Source organism: Eulemur rufifrons, chromosome 1, assembly GCF_041146395.1.
Source record: "Eulemur rufifrons isolate Redbay chromosome 1, OSU_ERuf_1, whole genome shotgun sequence".
Taxonomy (NCBI): Eukaryota; Metazoa; Chordata; class Mammalia; order Primates; family Lemuridae; genus Eulemur; species Eulemur rufifrons.
Genome location: NC_090983.1, coordinates 30973606 through 30988788, shown reverse-complemented (window position 1 = coordinate 30988788; position 15183 = coordinate 30973606). Strand labels below are relative to the sequence as shown.

Genomic DNA, 15183 nt, shown 5'->3' with positions numbered 1-15183 from the left:
ATTTACACATTTCTTCCAAAGGAAAAGCCCACGGCCCCATTGGCTGACTCTGGTTCAGATAACTTATAGATGAAGTGCTTCATATTTCTTCTGATGGTAAATCAATTAAGAGGAAATGTTACCTGCTTCCACACATTTCTCATCAATCTTCATGTCATCTTCTATAATATAAAAGAGCATGGAAAGGGAAAAATAGAACTTCAAATATGTCAGCATTAAAAACAAAATTCCCTATGTATAGGCTTATGTCAATAAAACTCAGACCGTCTTGCAATAATGTTACTCTTACAACTCTTGCTCATTTGGAGATATAAAAAGGACTCTACCATATTAAATGAAAATGTGTTATTTGAGAGGTTCTATAACATAAAATGGTTAAAAATTAAAAAAGCATAGGCTTTTCAATTTTCTTTCAATTTTTTTTTTTTTTTTTTTTTTTTTTTAGAGACAAAGTCTTGCTGTCTTACCCAGCCTAGAGTTCAGTGGCTATTTACAGGCAAGATCATAGCTCACTGTACCTAAGTGATCCTCCCTCCTCTGCCTCCCAAGTAGCCGGGACTATAGACACACACCACTGTGCCTGACAAAAAGCACAGGCTTTTGAATACTGGACAAATTAGTTTATTTCTAAGCCTCTGTTTTCCACCTGTAAATGGGGATAGTAATAATACCTACCACATGGAACAGAATTAATTGAGATAACGCATGGAAAGCTCAGGCACGCAGTAAGTGGTCAGTAAATGTTAATTATTTTTACCTTCGAGGTATACAGAAGAGAATAAAGGAATGAATATAACTTTAAAAACCACTTATCTTAACACTCAAACCCTGCACAACATGATCCAAACCCAACTAGGAAGCTTGTTTTCCACTTCTCTCCTTCACGTATCTTATGCTACCATTAGAATAGAATGATACCATGGCTCTTCCTCTGTGCCTTTGCTTACGCTGTTCCCTGTGCCCGTAATGCTTCAGGGTCCATCTCAAATGCTGATAAAAATCAATACGCTGCTATGAACCTGCCTAGCACTGTCTTCCCACTACCTTGAACTCTCTGCTACTGCACATCTACTCCACTTCTGTAACCATTTGGGTGTTTTCCTCATTTGCTCTCCTAGATAGCTCCTTGAAAGCAGGAACTGTCTTACTAGTTTTTACACACTTTACAGAGCTTAGGAGAGTGTCTTGCACATAGTAGGTAAATTTTCCTTTGAATATCAAAATATTTGGTTTGAATATACCTTCTGAAAAAATGTTTTTTTTTTCTCTTTCAGCACTGTACCTCTCGTGCCTGGCACAGTGCCCAGCATATCTCAAGCGCTCAACAAATGGTGGTTGAAGAAATGAAGCTTATACATGTTCCAAAAGTCTGTATAGTAAGCTATAATATCAGGAAGTAACACATCACCACCCCCTTAAAAGTCACACCATTCATGTTTTTAAATGAAATATAAAATATGAAAAATTTTATGAAATAACACTGTCTCATAGAGGTAGGGACACAGATAAACAGGTGACATGGCTGAGATTTTCAGCACTGTCATTCACTCCCTTGTATTCACTTAGAGACTGTTTTCCAGATTAGCCATTTATAACAACGGTGAGTTCATTAGTTCCCAGGATATAACTAGAAGTTTTTTCAAAAGGCAAACAAAAATTACAATTGTCATTTCTGTTTTACAGATGAAGGCACAGAGACCAGGCGTGATTCTCCAGTAACAGCACAAGAAGCCCTGACTTTCTGATATGTGACTCTGGGATCTAAGATAGGTCTACGATTATGCTCTCCCCAAATCAATAATTCCAATTACCAGCTAGGGTGGGTGTTATGGACTGAACTGTGTCCCCGCAATATCCGTATGTTGAAGCCCTAGCTCCCAGTATGACTGTATTTGGAGACAGAGCCTCCAAGGAGCTAAGTAAGGTTAAATGAGATCGTAAGTTTGGGGCCCTTCAATTCACTAGGACTCGTGGCCTTGCAAGGAGAGGAAGGACACTGGAGAGCTCCCTCTCTCCCTCCAAGCATGCGCAGAAGAAAGGCCACGTGAGCACACAGCCAGAAGGTGGCCATCTGCAAACCAGGAAGAGAGTCCTCACCACAAACCAACCCTGCTGGAAGCTTGATCTCAGAACTGTGAGAAAATAAACATCTGTTGTTTAAGCCACCCAGTCTGTGATACCTTGTTATGGCAGCCCAAGCTAAGACAGTGGGCTTATTACTCACCAAGAACATAGAGTCCCCAGCCCTTCCCCAGGGCTGTGCCCAAGCAGCCTGCAATGCGACCCTGGGTAGATAAACCCAGAAGCATGCACCCTGGACTTGCCTCCCTCTCCTACCTCCTTCTGCTCCCATTTCTGCTATCACCTGCCTGTGTCATACACCTCTCCTGTCCTTGGGGGACACAGGCTGGAGCCCTAGGCTCATAGACCAGTTTTCAAAAGTCCCTCTTTTGCAGTTCGTTGCTCTCCCTTACCAATTTCAGGGATGAAACAAGAGTGTGGCTAAGGGAATGGCTCTTCTCTCTTTTCTCCCCTCTCCAAAAGCAGACAGCATCTTGCTTTCTTTCTTATGTGTGTGTGCACGTACATATACTCAGGTGTGTGTATATTTGACATCACGAGTAATACAGATAGCTGGGCATAGAGAAGGGTAGAATGATAACTGAAGGTCCCATTTGCCCCCTGAGGCAGGGGCTCTTCAGACAGATGGAGGCTTGCATCCAGATTGCACCATTCGCAACTCCTGATAACCATTCTTACCTTCTCTGAACCTCAATCTTTTCATCCATAAAATGGGAACAGTAGTAATTTCCCTATAGTGTTATTTTTATGCAACGTGTTTAAAGCAGTTGAAACAAAACATTTGATCAGTTTCACAACTTTTATTGAGTTCTTACCATGTGCTGTGTTAAACTCTGGAGTTACATATAAATATTACTTCTTTTTCTTTATTCCTCTCAGTGTTAGAATAATTACACTTTGCATGCATTCTTTTGAATGACACCTTTTTATAAATTAGGGTATTAATGACTAGCACGCTACCAGGTACATAGGAAGAGCTTAATAAATAACCTGAACTGAATTGAAGTTTTAAAAGTACAGGAAATTTCTAGGAGATTTTGGAAATAAGAGATGTTTTCTAAATACTATTTCTTACCTTCTTCCATAGAAATCGCTGGGTATAGGCAAATGGTTGAAGCAGGAAAAAAAGAAACACAACAGTCTATGCTATAGTTTCTCAGGTTAACTTCCAATAAGAAAAGAAAAGTGTCAAAATTATTGTAATTAATGTTCTGGATTTATTCTCTAGAAATACGGTGAAGATTTAGTAACAAAATGATAAATGAATGCCCTATGGACACTAATACATGTGTGAGCCTTGTTGGAAATGGAGATCTGTTTGCTTCTGGTACATCCCATTCGCCTCCAACCCAATAAGCTCTAAAAGGATTGCATTCTACTCATTTCTGAATTAATGTGCTTAGTTCAGCATAGTTTAGGAACTCAAATCTTGAATGGAAGGAAGGAAGGAAATAAGGAGAGAAAAAGAATGAAAGGAAGAGAAGGAAAGAAAGAAAGAGGGATGTTAACTGTAAGTGCATCTTCAGTAAACAACTTTTTAATAACCATCTGCAAACTAACATAGGCATTGAATTTTTTAATAACTCTTGATTAATAAAATTGCCTCTACCTCTTAACTCAGTAGCCTGCCCGAGATTATTTTTTCCTATGATAAGATTAAAGCAGAGCAGAAAATGACAAAATGATATTTATTGTAGCAGCATCTACATCATCATCTATAACTGTTGTTAAAGAAACTATTTAGTAGTTTAGAAAATGATCATGCTCCATCTGAAATATTCCCTGTGAGATGTGACCCTTTAAGTCAGTGGTTACAACCCTGAGGCTTCTGGACTTAGAGATTTGTGAGGATAATAATAGGGTGATACAAACTACTTTCAGTGTGGACTTTCCAAAAAGTCTAACATGAATCATATTTAGGCTGCATAAGCAAATTAAATGTCAACCAGGGTCATACTACAGATGGTTATCAAATGTTGATTAGAAGCTCTAATTAGCATTTCCATGTGCCTTTGATAAATGAAATAGGAAAATAAAGCATTCTTTCAATCCAGTTTGGTACAAGAAAAAGACTTTTTCAAAACATGAGAGAAATAACTAAAATATCACTATGAAGATTATGTCATGAAAAACCTTCCTGATAAAATGTCTTAAAAAAGTAGTATTGCAGCTATTACTGTAACCTTGTAAAATATGTATTCATAACTGAAAGGTAATATGAAAATATTGTCAATGAGAAAGAATAAGAGTGTTTTCTTCTTTCAAAAATGTCTTTATAGGCAAAAGGACAAGCAAAAAAAAAAAAAAATGAAAAATGTCTTTATAGGCTGAGCGAGGTGGCTCACATCTATAGTCCTAGCACTCCGGGAGGCCGAGGCGGGAGGATCGCTTGAGCTCAGGAGTTCAAGATCAGCCTGAGCAAGAGCGAGACCCCATCTCTACTAAAAATAGAAAAATTAGCTGGGCATGGTGGCAAGTGCCTGTAGTCCTAGCTACTTGGGAGGCTGAGGCAGGAGGATGGCTTGAGCCCAGGAGTTTGAGGTTGCAGTGTGCTACAATGACATCACTCTAGCCTGGGAGACAGAACAAGACTCTATCTCAAAAAATAAAAAAAAAGTCGTTATAGTTGTCATATATTTTCAATAGGGAAATAAAAGGAAAAATAATTTTCAGCTTAAAGCAGCAAAAAATAATAAAGTGGATGAGGGCTTGCCAGGGCAAATCTGTAAAACTGGCACTGTCGTCTACCTTAGTGCCCTTCCACTGTGCCCCCTCCCTCCTCCTGGTGCCCCATTCCCTTCCTCAACTCCTTTCCAGGGGCCACCTGAGGGCCATTTTGGAAGAGCCTCACTCAACAGTTTCCAGTTGGGCTCTGCCAAGCTACAGCACCCTTTACTAAGGCAGTAAGTAGTTCATAAGCATTTACCACCACGGAGCCCTTTATTAACCACCCCCCACACTGCTATTTAAATAATATTGTCTAGCAATCGAACTGCACCTAATTCAGTAATAATTCAGTCCCATATTTATTCATCAAAGGCACACATAACTGTCAATCAGTGCTTCTGAACGGTGTGAAAATTAAGCCCCTAAATTGATGGAACCCAAATGCAGGTTTGTGTGGCTACGTGGCCTTGCTTGCCAATCTATGCATAGTGCACACATGAGCCGCAGAGATCTTGGAGGACTTCCAGTTGGGGAGGGACGACTTAAGGTGTTACCAACACAAGAACATTTGCATCTTCACAAACTGAAAACTTTTCTAAATCCAAAAGAATGAATGTGTATGGTAGGACTTCAAATGGCTGGCTGCCAGGGAGATTACCTGGGGGGCAGAGGGGACATTTAGAGACCCTCTCTTGGACTGGAAGCCAGCCCTGGGAGAGAGGGCACAGGCTTCCCCAGACACACACATGTTGGATTTGAGGTAGCCACATACTCACACATGGTTGATTTGAGGCAAATGTGAGGCTGGTACGGCTTAGACCACCAGAATTCCCGTTGTTTCCTACGCAAAAAAGAAATACACTGTGAGAAAAAACCAAAACCAACCGAGGTTAACCCAAGTGAGAAAGATCCAGGACAACCACAAACAGAATGTTTTCTAGAATTCTGCTGCCTTCACCCAAGCAAAAAGGGTGATTGCTGCTCCAAACATATTGTCGAACACATTCCCCAAACATACAGCCTTTCTCATCACTTTTCCTGCCTCACAGGCTCTTTCTAGAGTAACACAGACTTAGAGTGACATTCTGGCCTGTGACCACAGGTTCACATGCACGGAACTTCAGTAAATGACCTATGGTAACTTGCCCCTCGGTCATGGTAGCCTGTCTCAGTGGTCTCATTGGAATTCTCGTAGCATGTTCAGTTTCCCTCAGACTGTTTGAGTCTCTACGGTTCCTTTAGATGACTCTGCTCCTTCTGTGGTCTCTCTAGCACCGCCCCTGGGCTCCAGGGCAAGGCCTCACCTTTCTTGGCACCTGAAACCTCTGTTGACATGTTTCTCTTTCTCTGGGTCCCCTCCCAGCAATTCCTTTGAGCCAGTCTTCCTTTCCTCACCTACCTCGAAGCAACTTTCTAAGCAAAATTGCTCTTCTTTCTCCCTTATTCGACACTATGACGTTTAGAGCAAGAGAAGATCTTCAAGATCCTCTGTTTTTTGCTATTCAAATTGTGGCTCCCAGAACTACAGCATCAGTTTCACTTGGGAGTTTGTTAGAAATGCAGAATCCCAGTCCTCACCCCAAACCTTCCAAATTAGATAGAACCTCTGTTTTAATAAGCTCCCAGGTAAGTCAAACGCACATTAAAGTTTGAAAAGCACTAATCTAGTTGAGCGTCTCTCAAACTTTGGAGGGTATCTGAGGTGTGTGTTAAAATGCAGATACATAGATCTGGGCCCCCCAGATCTCTGGCCTCTGATTCTCTAGAGATAAGGCCAGGGCATCTGCATTTTTAAAACAAGCTGCCCCTGTGATTCCAATTCATACTAGAGTTTAAAAAAGGACCAAGTTAGTCCATTTCCCTCACTTTAGAAATGAGGAAACAGATCCAGGGAAGTCAAGCAGTGAGGGGAGGTTGAACAGTTAGCGGCAAGGAGCATTCTATGATATAATCTAGAAAGTGATGGACTGGGATTAAAAGACCTGGGTTCCAGTCTTGTTTCCCTTCCTTGAGATCTTAACTCTCCGAACATCTGAAACTTAGTTTCCCATTTATGAAATGGGGCTCAGCTCATGTTGAAGGCATTTTGAGGACTATGATATGTAAAACCTTGCTATAAATTCTTAATTAGCATAGACAGGCAAGGCATTCTGATTCTTCATTAATTATTTGAAGAGATAACACATGCACATAGTAAAAATTTTAAAAATATAAATAAGTAAGCCTTCTTCCCTCCCATCTACCCAGTTTCTTGTGTATTCTTCCAGAAATATCCACTGCATAATTAAAGTACTTTAATTCATAGTACATGCAGGCTAGGAGCCCAGGTTCTCGATTCCTAGTTAGGTGGTGGTCCACTAAGTATCTGTTTCCTACTTTTTAGCCTTCTGTACTTTCCCTGGCCGCTCCCTGGTTAGTTCACCCTGTAATCTGGTCTCTCTCTCTCTCTATCACCTCCCTCCTCAGGCTTCACCCATGCCTTTCTCCTCTGGGAGCCCCTGGTTTCTCATTCTTGCAAAAGGATGTCCTGTATGTCTTTATCCCACTCCCAAGTCATGTCCACTTGCCAAAAATATTTGCTGCTTTAGTACAAACCATCAATCTCTAACTCCTCAAATTTACGTCCAGTGATTGCACACTCCTTTAGATGGGTATTACTCTCCACTAACATGCCCTTTTGGGACAGGCCTTCCTCTCCATTCTTTCACAATCTTCTAAAATCAGATATGATTTTCTACCTGTAGAAAATTAAAAAACAAAAAACCAAGCTACTTGCATCCAAAAGATCTGTCACTCTTCTTATAAAGAGCACAAAAATGTTTTACATGCTCATCCATGTAACACAATGCTGCTCCTCATACCACTTTCCATGAGTACCCGAGGCACTTAGATAAGCTGCAGTTTCCTGGGCTATGTTCATGATCTACTGAATCAGAGTCTCTGGAGATAGGGCCCAGGAATCTATATTTTAACAAGATTCCCCATTAATTTTTATTCATAGTGAACTTTACATGGGAAGAGAGAAAAATTATTTGTAGATAGCATGAACCTCATTTATTGAGGCTCTGAGAGATTGACTTCTCAAAAGCCACATCAGCCTATTTTCTGGACAGACCTCTTGCAAAGATATGGCAATGGATTTGGTTTCAAAATTCTCTTCCAGTCCTCCAGGGGCCCTCCTAGTTTTCTGACCGGGAATCAGGGGAACTTGAGGTACCTTCTCTCATTCTGTGCCTGGTAAGACATTTGTGTAGATTCCGCTATTGACATAGTGCTTCTAAACAAAACAGTTGAAAGTTCTTATCTTCATATTACATCTTGATGTGGCAATTACTAAAAGCAACATTACAACTTCCTATAGTCCTTTATTTGTATGCCAGCCCAATAAACCCGTAATTTCTATGTGTTCCTTGCAAGACCCCGACCTGAGCCTCTTCACCACTTTCTGCCCTGAAACCATGAGGACTAATCTCATTAGGCCTTTATCCCTGTTCATGTCCTTCAGCTCCCACGCTCAGGTCATTCCTTATCCCTGAACTGTAATCCCCATAAGGCCCCGGCCACCTCTTCCCGAACCCTTCCACACACCTCTGGGAGCTCACAGCAGATCTTCAGCAAACTCTCAGGCCTCAGCCTCTTCTTCGAGCCCTCCACCTTCTTGCTCTCACTGAAACCCGGCCCTCCCGGGGGTCACTGCTTCCCCTGCAGCTTTCAAGAGGTGGCTGTTTCCTCTCCCACTCCCAGGGGTGTGCTGTGGGCCAGCTCTGGGGGAAGGGAGCCCTGACTCATGGTCGTGCTGATTTCTGTAGTGTCAGTACTCTCACTGTGGCTGATTTAAGGTACCACTCTGACTTCTCTGAATGTGGACGAGAGAAGGGCTGCCACAGTGGCTCGTGTCAGCGGGTGGCAGCACACCACTCACTGCACATGCCCTCGTTCCACTGCACCTGTAAGTGGGGTGCTTGTCCTTGCTTCTTGCTGCCATTTCCAGATCATTCTCCCTCTTCCCTAGGAGCCCCCCCTTTGAATGTCATCCCCCCACTCTTCTGGTAGCCATCACCAGATCACCCCTGCTCACTCCCACGCTCTCAGCATTATGTGATTATAATTCTCGATGATTTCAGCAAGCATGTAGATGCCCCTTCTAATAGCCTGGCCTCTCGGGTTCTTGATCTCCTCTGTTCTAGTGACCTTTCCCTCATCCTACCTCAGCCACAGCCTCCCACTGTCACACCCAAGATCTTTTCAGTACCAATGATGGCAATCTCCCCTTAATTTCAATTTCTAGCATCCCTTTCTCCACTGACACCTCTCTTCTTCCCAACCCCAAAAGGACCTATCATCCATTTATCCTACCTTCTTCTCACTGATCCTCACCTCCTTCACTTCTTCATCTCCCTCCTTAACAGCTCAACTGCCATAATCATTTCCTTTGACCTCTCTTGGTTTGCTGTTAACTCCAAGCCTCTGTCTAATCTGGACATGCACCCCAGAGCCACTTCACGTTTATGATCTTTAACTTAAGTAGGCCCTTAATGTTGATCATACTATATTTCCCTATTTGCTCTCCACCCTCGTGGAAATTGTTCAAGCCTTCTCCTCTCTCCTTCCCGACACCTTCTTACCCACCCTACTCTCAGCTTATGACATTGCTTCTCATTTCACTAAGAAAGAGCAGTTGGGAAGAGAACGTCCATAGGATCGTACCATATCCTCTACCCTCAACGGTGCCCATATGCTCTGCCTGCCCTCCTGGTACTCTTCCTAGGGATGAACTGCTTATGATTCTGTATCAGGCCAACCCCTCTATCTCCTTCCACCTGCTCATGGGCATCGACAACAGCAATTCTCTTCTTTCTCCCATATCATAAAAATTTTCCCTCTCACTGTATTATTCCCACTAGCATTATTTACCTCATCTAAAAATTTCTCTCATACTGTTCCACTTTTTCCTCTAGCTATTTCTCTATTGCTCTGCTCTGCTTTGTACCAAAATTTCTCAAAGAGTTTACCATGCTCATTGTCATCAATTTCTTCAAATCCTACTCTAATAAGGATTTTTGGCCTCACTCCAGTGAGGCCAAGATCACCAGTGACCTTCATATCGCTAAATCTAATGGTCAGTTCTTGGTCCTCTCAGTAGAAGCTGATGTAGTTCATGAGGATACCAACTAGCTTTGATTTTCATCCTGCCTCACTGGTCATTCCTTCTCAATCTCTGTTGCTAGTTCTGTTTCTTCTTCTTGATCTCTTAACATTGGTTGAGGCTTGGATCGCTTCCCCTTTCTATCTTCACTCACTCCCTTGGTTATCTCAGTAGCCTAAGGCAAGGGTGGTGGGTTGAGATTGAGTAAGTGAGATCTCAATTAGGTCTTGAAAGAGTAATGCTTTTTTGTCTTAGTCTGTTTGGGCTGCCATAACAAAATAGCCCAAGTTTTGTTCATAGTTTATAAACAACAGGAATGTATTTGCTCACATTCTGGAGACTGGGAAGTCTCAGATCAAGGTGCCGGCAGATTCGGTATCTTGTGAGGGCCCACTCTCTGCCTCACAGATGGTGACTTCTAGCTGTGTCCTCACACGGGAGAGGGGGCAAACACGCTCCCTAGGGCCTCTTTCATAGGGCACCAATTCCATTCATGAGGACAGAGCCCTCCTAAAGGACCCACCTCTGAATATTACTGCATTGAGAATTAGTTTTCAACATATGGATTTGGGGAGAGATACATTCAGACCATAGCACTTTTTAAGTTTGATTTAGTTTTCAAACACTTTTCTCTCTTTTCTAGCTGATATGATTATTCTGGTCCCCTTGGTATTTAAGATGCTTAGAGTCTATCAACAAATTGACATGAAGACTTATAAATCAGTTTGTGTGTGTTTGTCCATTTGCTCCTCTCCTTTATCTCATCTTAATTGCAGTAACAGAAGCCTGAAGAAACATTTATTTCCTGATGGCCCAGTCCTGAGTCTAAGAGCGACGACTTTTCTTACCTTTTTAGAAGATGTTTAGAAGGGATTAACCCAGCACAGGTTGCAAGATCTGAGATTTTCCGGGCCTGCCACCAGAGGGCATCATTCTGGTCCACAATCTGGAGGATGTCCCCCTTCTGGAAAGGCAATCCAGCATCCATGCAGGGGATGGCTGGATCCTCCTGAGGCCAGTACTCAGTCATGGCACGAACGTACACCTGACGGCAGGTACATAATGGCACCATCAGAAGGTGCATAACGGTGCCATCAGAAGAACCCTAGCCATGGGCCATCACTACTTAAAACCATTTCTCCCACTCCTCCATCTACTGCTCCTGTCTTTCCTCTCCACCCTCACCAAAAAAGAGAACTTTCCTCCTGAACTGAATCTAAGCACCATGAAAAAAGTATCTTTGGGAATAGAATCCCTTAGCTCTGAGAAGTTTTTGCTCATATTGTCACCATTTTTGATGTTGTTTCTTGACTTCTTAGTACCCCACCTCCTTTTATCATATTCATTTACTCATTTTGCCTTTCAGGTCATCAGTGTTGAAAAATACCCAACACAGTATTGAACACACGTCCAACACAGTGCAGAGGGTAGTAATGTCATCCCACACAATAGGTCACTGCTATTATTATATGGGGATTTATTCTATGCGAGATCAAAGGCTCAGTAAATTCTTACCATTTTCTGGCTATTCACAGGAGGGTCAGAAACTGGAACCACCTTGAACATGATTGTGTCACGAGACATGGCCTAGGAAATGAAAAAGGGACATGGATGGCAAATCACAGAGCTAGCAGGGTTACTGGGGCTTCACAGATGGGGTTACAACTGAACTTGACCAGGTCTGATGGTGACGTTCCCCACAGAGACTTTCATAAAGGTTCAGCAGGTACCTGTCACCATCCAGAAATGGAAATGTGGAAGCAACTTATTTCTGATTCTGCCCTGTTGTGGGGCTCTGGGTTCACTAGTCTGATAAAACCCACACTGAGGTGGCCCCTTCCAGGGACCCTTCACCTCGCTGCCAATAGAAATACCCACCCAGCAAGGTCTTCCTCCCACAGGCCCTGGGGTAGACATGAGATCTCTGTCTGGCTTTCCCTCCTCATTCCTTACTCAGTAAGCATTTACTGAACATATTTCTGTACCAGATACCCCAGTCTGATGGGGAGAAGGAGGGGTTCCCAAGTTTTCTGAGAGAACTGACAAGTTTCCAAACTAACAGCGGCAATGAAGAGTCCTCAAACTGATGGGGGAGACAGAGAACCTCCTAGCCTAATGGAGAGGTAAGAATCTCCCTGTTACATTCACCGTGATGGGCATTAATGATCTAGAGGTTAACAAGACCCTACTCTTACGCTTAGGAACTTCACAATCCCACTCAGCAACTCAACAGCTGACACCAGAAGGGCCGAGGTAGAGGCATGCATGCCTGTGACATATAGTACCTCAAGCTCTCTTTGCAGCACCTTGCATAAAACACAGAATCTTGCAATAGTGGCTTGCAAAATATTTAGGTGTTTGCTATATTCCTTATAGTACGTACCACTCCTCACCTCAGTCTCTAAGCCATCATCGTGAAAATCTAGAGTTCCCTCGGGAGCCCAGTCTGAGAACCCCTGGTCTATATAATGTATAGTGATCAACCTCAGGCTCCACACGTGGGGCGTGCAGGGCGTAGATAGGTGGGGAACATGTTGCTTTGGCTATTAGCAACTGAGTCGTGATTCAAGGAATGGTTTGAGGGGTAGGAATGGGAACCTGACAGAGATTGAAGGCTTGTGTAATCAGGTTACAAATCCCCAGCTCCAGCCACCAAGGAACAGTGGCAGAGCCACCAAGGATGTCTCCCTCCCTATATGCTGCCATCTGATGACTTCTTTCTCCTCCCAAAGCTGCTCTCGAGGAAGATGCTAAACAGATTTCAGCTATATTAGGGGAGCAAGGGGTGGATGTGCTCAGGTTCAGACTCCCCTCCAAAGTCTCACTCTGCCCACCCTGGGCCCAGTTTCCAATGGAGCAACCCAGGTGACAAGGGACCTGAGCTGGGGGACCTAGCAATCTCCCTGAGGCTGAAGGGGTGGCTTGGGAAAGGAAGTTTCCCAGCCGGGGCCAGAACTTCTGGTGGGTAGAGGAGGAAGGTCACCACACTGCATGGTGACAGACAAGGTGTGGAGCAAGGAGAGAGGAAGCTGTTGAGAGAACCCAAATCTGTGTGACATTACAGTGCACACACGTGGGCTTCACAGTCCCAGTTCAGCCTTGGCATTTCACTAAGTCATGAACAAAAAGGCAAAACAGAGAAGACTGTTACCAGAATATGGATCACTTGTTCAGGGTCCAGTCCTTCAACTGAGACTCCATTCACTTCCACTAGTCTGTCTCCAGCATACAGCAACCCTAGGCAAACAGAAACACAAACAAAGGATACAAAGAGATTGGAAAAAAAAAATAGAGGTAGCTATCCCCATAGCTATTTAACAAATTCACTTACCCAAGTATGCTCTAAAATTTTTAAATTTGTTGTAAAATAATAATAAAGCAAACTAGTTATTCCAACTTACACTGCCACCAGAAATGTGTGAGCATTCCATTTTTCCACCTTTGCACTAGCACTTGGTGTTAATTGACTGTGATATTTTTATTTTTGCTAATCTGATATTATAAAATGGAACCAGAACATTGGTAAGAAGATGGCAGTGAAAACAAAGATGTCAGGGTCATAAGTAAATGATAAATGAAAATAAAATGGGAGGGAGGGAAAATGTGGAGAAACTTGGGGTTTAAATTTAAGCCTTTAGAAATATGAGGTAAAAGAGTGGAATTGTCAGACAGATGAGACAAGAAACAGGGTCATGTCATGCAACAGAAACCAAGGATGATGAAAACTGCAAGAAAGGTATCAACAGCATTGACTGTGGTAGAGAAATAGAAATATAACCAAGGACATAGGGTCAATGGACTTAGCAACTAGGACATCCTTGGTATTAATATGTACGGTAAGAATGCTAAGGCATAAACCATGTCTCAGGTTTCAGGGGCTGTGGGAGGTGGGGACATGGGGTGGCAGGTGGAGAACCACTTGTTTCAGAAGCACAGCAGTGAAAGGATGAAAATTTGGTTAACTGGTAGAAAGAGTGAGCAAAATGCATTTTAAGATGAGGAAGAGCTATGCCTTTTTGAAAGGAGAAAGACCAAGTGGAGAGAAAAAGTTGGGAATATAGAGTTAGGCAGACCTGGACTTAAATTCTGACCCCAACTATGCTAACCTTGAGCAAGTTAGTTACTTAATCTCTTTGAGCTTCAGTTTCCTCGTCTATAAGATGGCATAACGATACTTACCATGTGAGGGCTCCATGAGAATGTAAACTGAGAGAGCATTAACATTGTGCCTAGAACGGGAGGGGGAGTAAGATTTCTCTGGAATATTTGTTCTTTCCTTTGCTGCTTTAAGCAAGCAATGGAACTTATCAAAGCCCTGACCTAAGTTAGGAAAGAGGGGTTTCTCTGGAAAGAAGACTTAACGATCAAGGGTTTGCTATTTTTCTGGTGGCACTGTCCCCTGCTGCTCCAGCTTACCGCTCCTCTCAGCCAGCCCACCATGGATGACCCTGGCCACCAGGATGTCTCCCGTCATCTCGTGGCGCTTTATGGTGGCTCCCTGGAGAGAGAAAACAATAAGATCCCTCTTTTACCTAACATGACCATTTTTCCAGTGGCTTCTCTCAATCAGTGTAGCTCTGGTCTTTCAGACGAGGATATTCATACCAACCAGGGAGAGAGGGAGGGACCACACAGTGCCCTGTGGCCTATCAGTCATATTATGCCATCAAAAGGAAAGGCCATTCAACTTTGGCTTCCCAAGGTCTCAAGCCAACCACACAGACATAAAAAAAAAAATTAGATCCTTCTAAATATAAAGAAAGCGCCTACAATTAAAACCTAATCAGAAGAACTATCCCTAGAAAACCAGATTAATGTCTTACTTAGTTTCCCATTAATAGAGGAGAAAAACTTAGGCAAATGCATTGGAATGGCGTGAAATATATGCATATGTTAGAGAGCCAAATAATAAAATAAAATATATGCATCTTATTTCTCACAAAAATAGGTCTTATAAGTCTTGTCTTACTTTTCAGAAAAGAAAAACACTAAGCGGAAAGCTTTCCTTAGTGAAAACATTATGAAAACATTATTGAAACCACAGGCAAAAATCATACAGTTTACACACATTATTATCACCATATGCAGGGACTTCAAAAGTTCATGGAAAATGCATATTATGAAAAAACTATGCATGGATTTCAAAAATTTTTGCACCAAAATAAACTCATACTAACTTTTTATGACACATCTGAATAGGATTTAGTTTGAGGCAGTAAGAAGGATAAGACATGAGTTTGGAAACAGCCCCTATCATGGCAACATGAATTCTGCTAAAATTCAAGCAA

At 42.5% G+C, this 15183-nt stretch overlaps 1 protein-coding gene across 1 annotated transcript in view; it reads right to left on the bottom strand.

Moving 5' to 3' along the window:
- The window catches only part of MPP4 (MAGUK p55 scaffold protein 4), a 38197-nt gene that overhangs the window by 13976 nt on the left and 9038 nt on the right, over window positions 1-15183 (bottom strand). Inside the window, exons 6-12 of the mRNA XM_069468700.1 lie at window positions 14312-14393; window positions 13047-13132; window positions 11411-11482; window positions 10744-10940; window positions 5526-5590; window positions 3158-3175; window positions 123-161 (exon numbers count right to left, since the gene is read on the bottom strand). Of these exons, the coding sequence (XP_069324801.1) occupies window positions 123-161; window positions 3158-3175; window positions 5526-5590; window positions 10744-10940; window positions 11411-11482; window positions 13047-13132; window positions 14312-14393 (559 nt within the window). The remainder of the gene's footprint in view (window positions 1-122; window positions 162-3157; window positions 3176-5525; window positions 5591-10743; window positions 10941-11410; window positions 11483-13046; window positions 13133-14311; window positions 14394-15183) is intronic.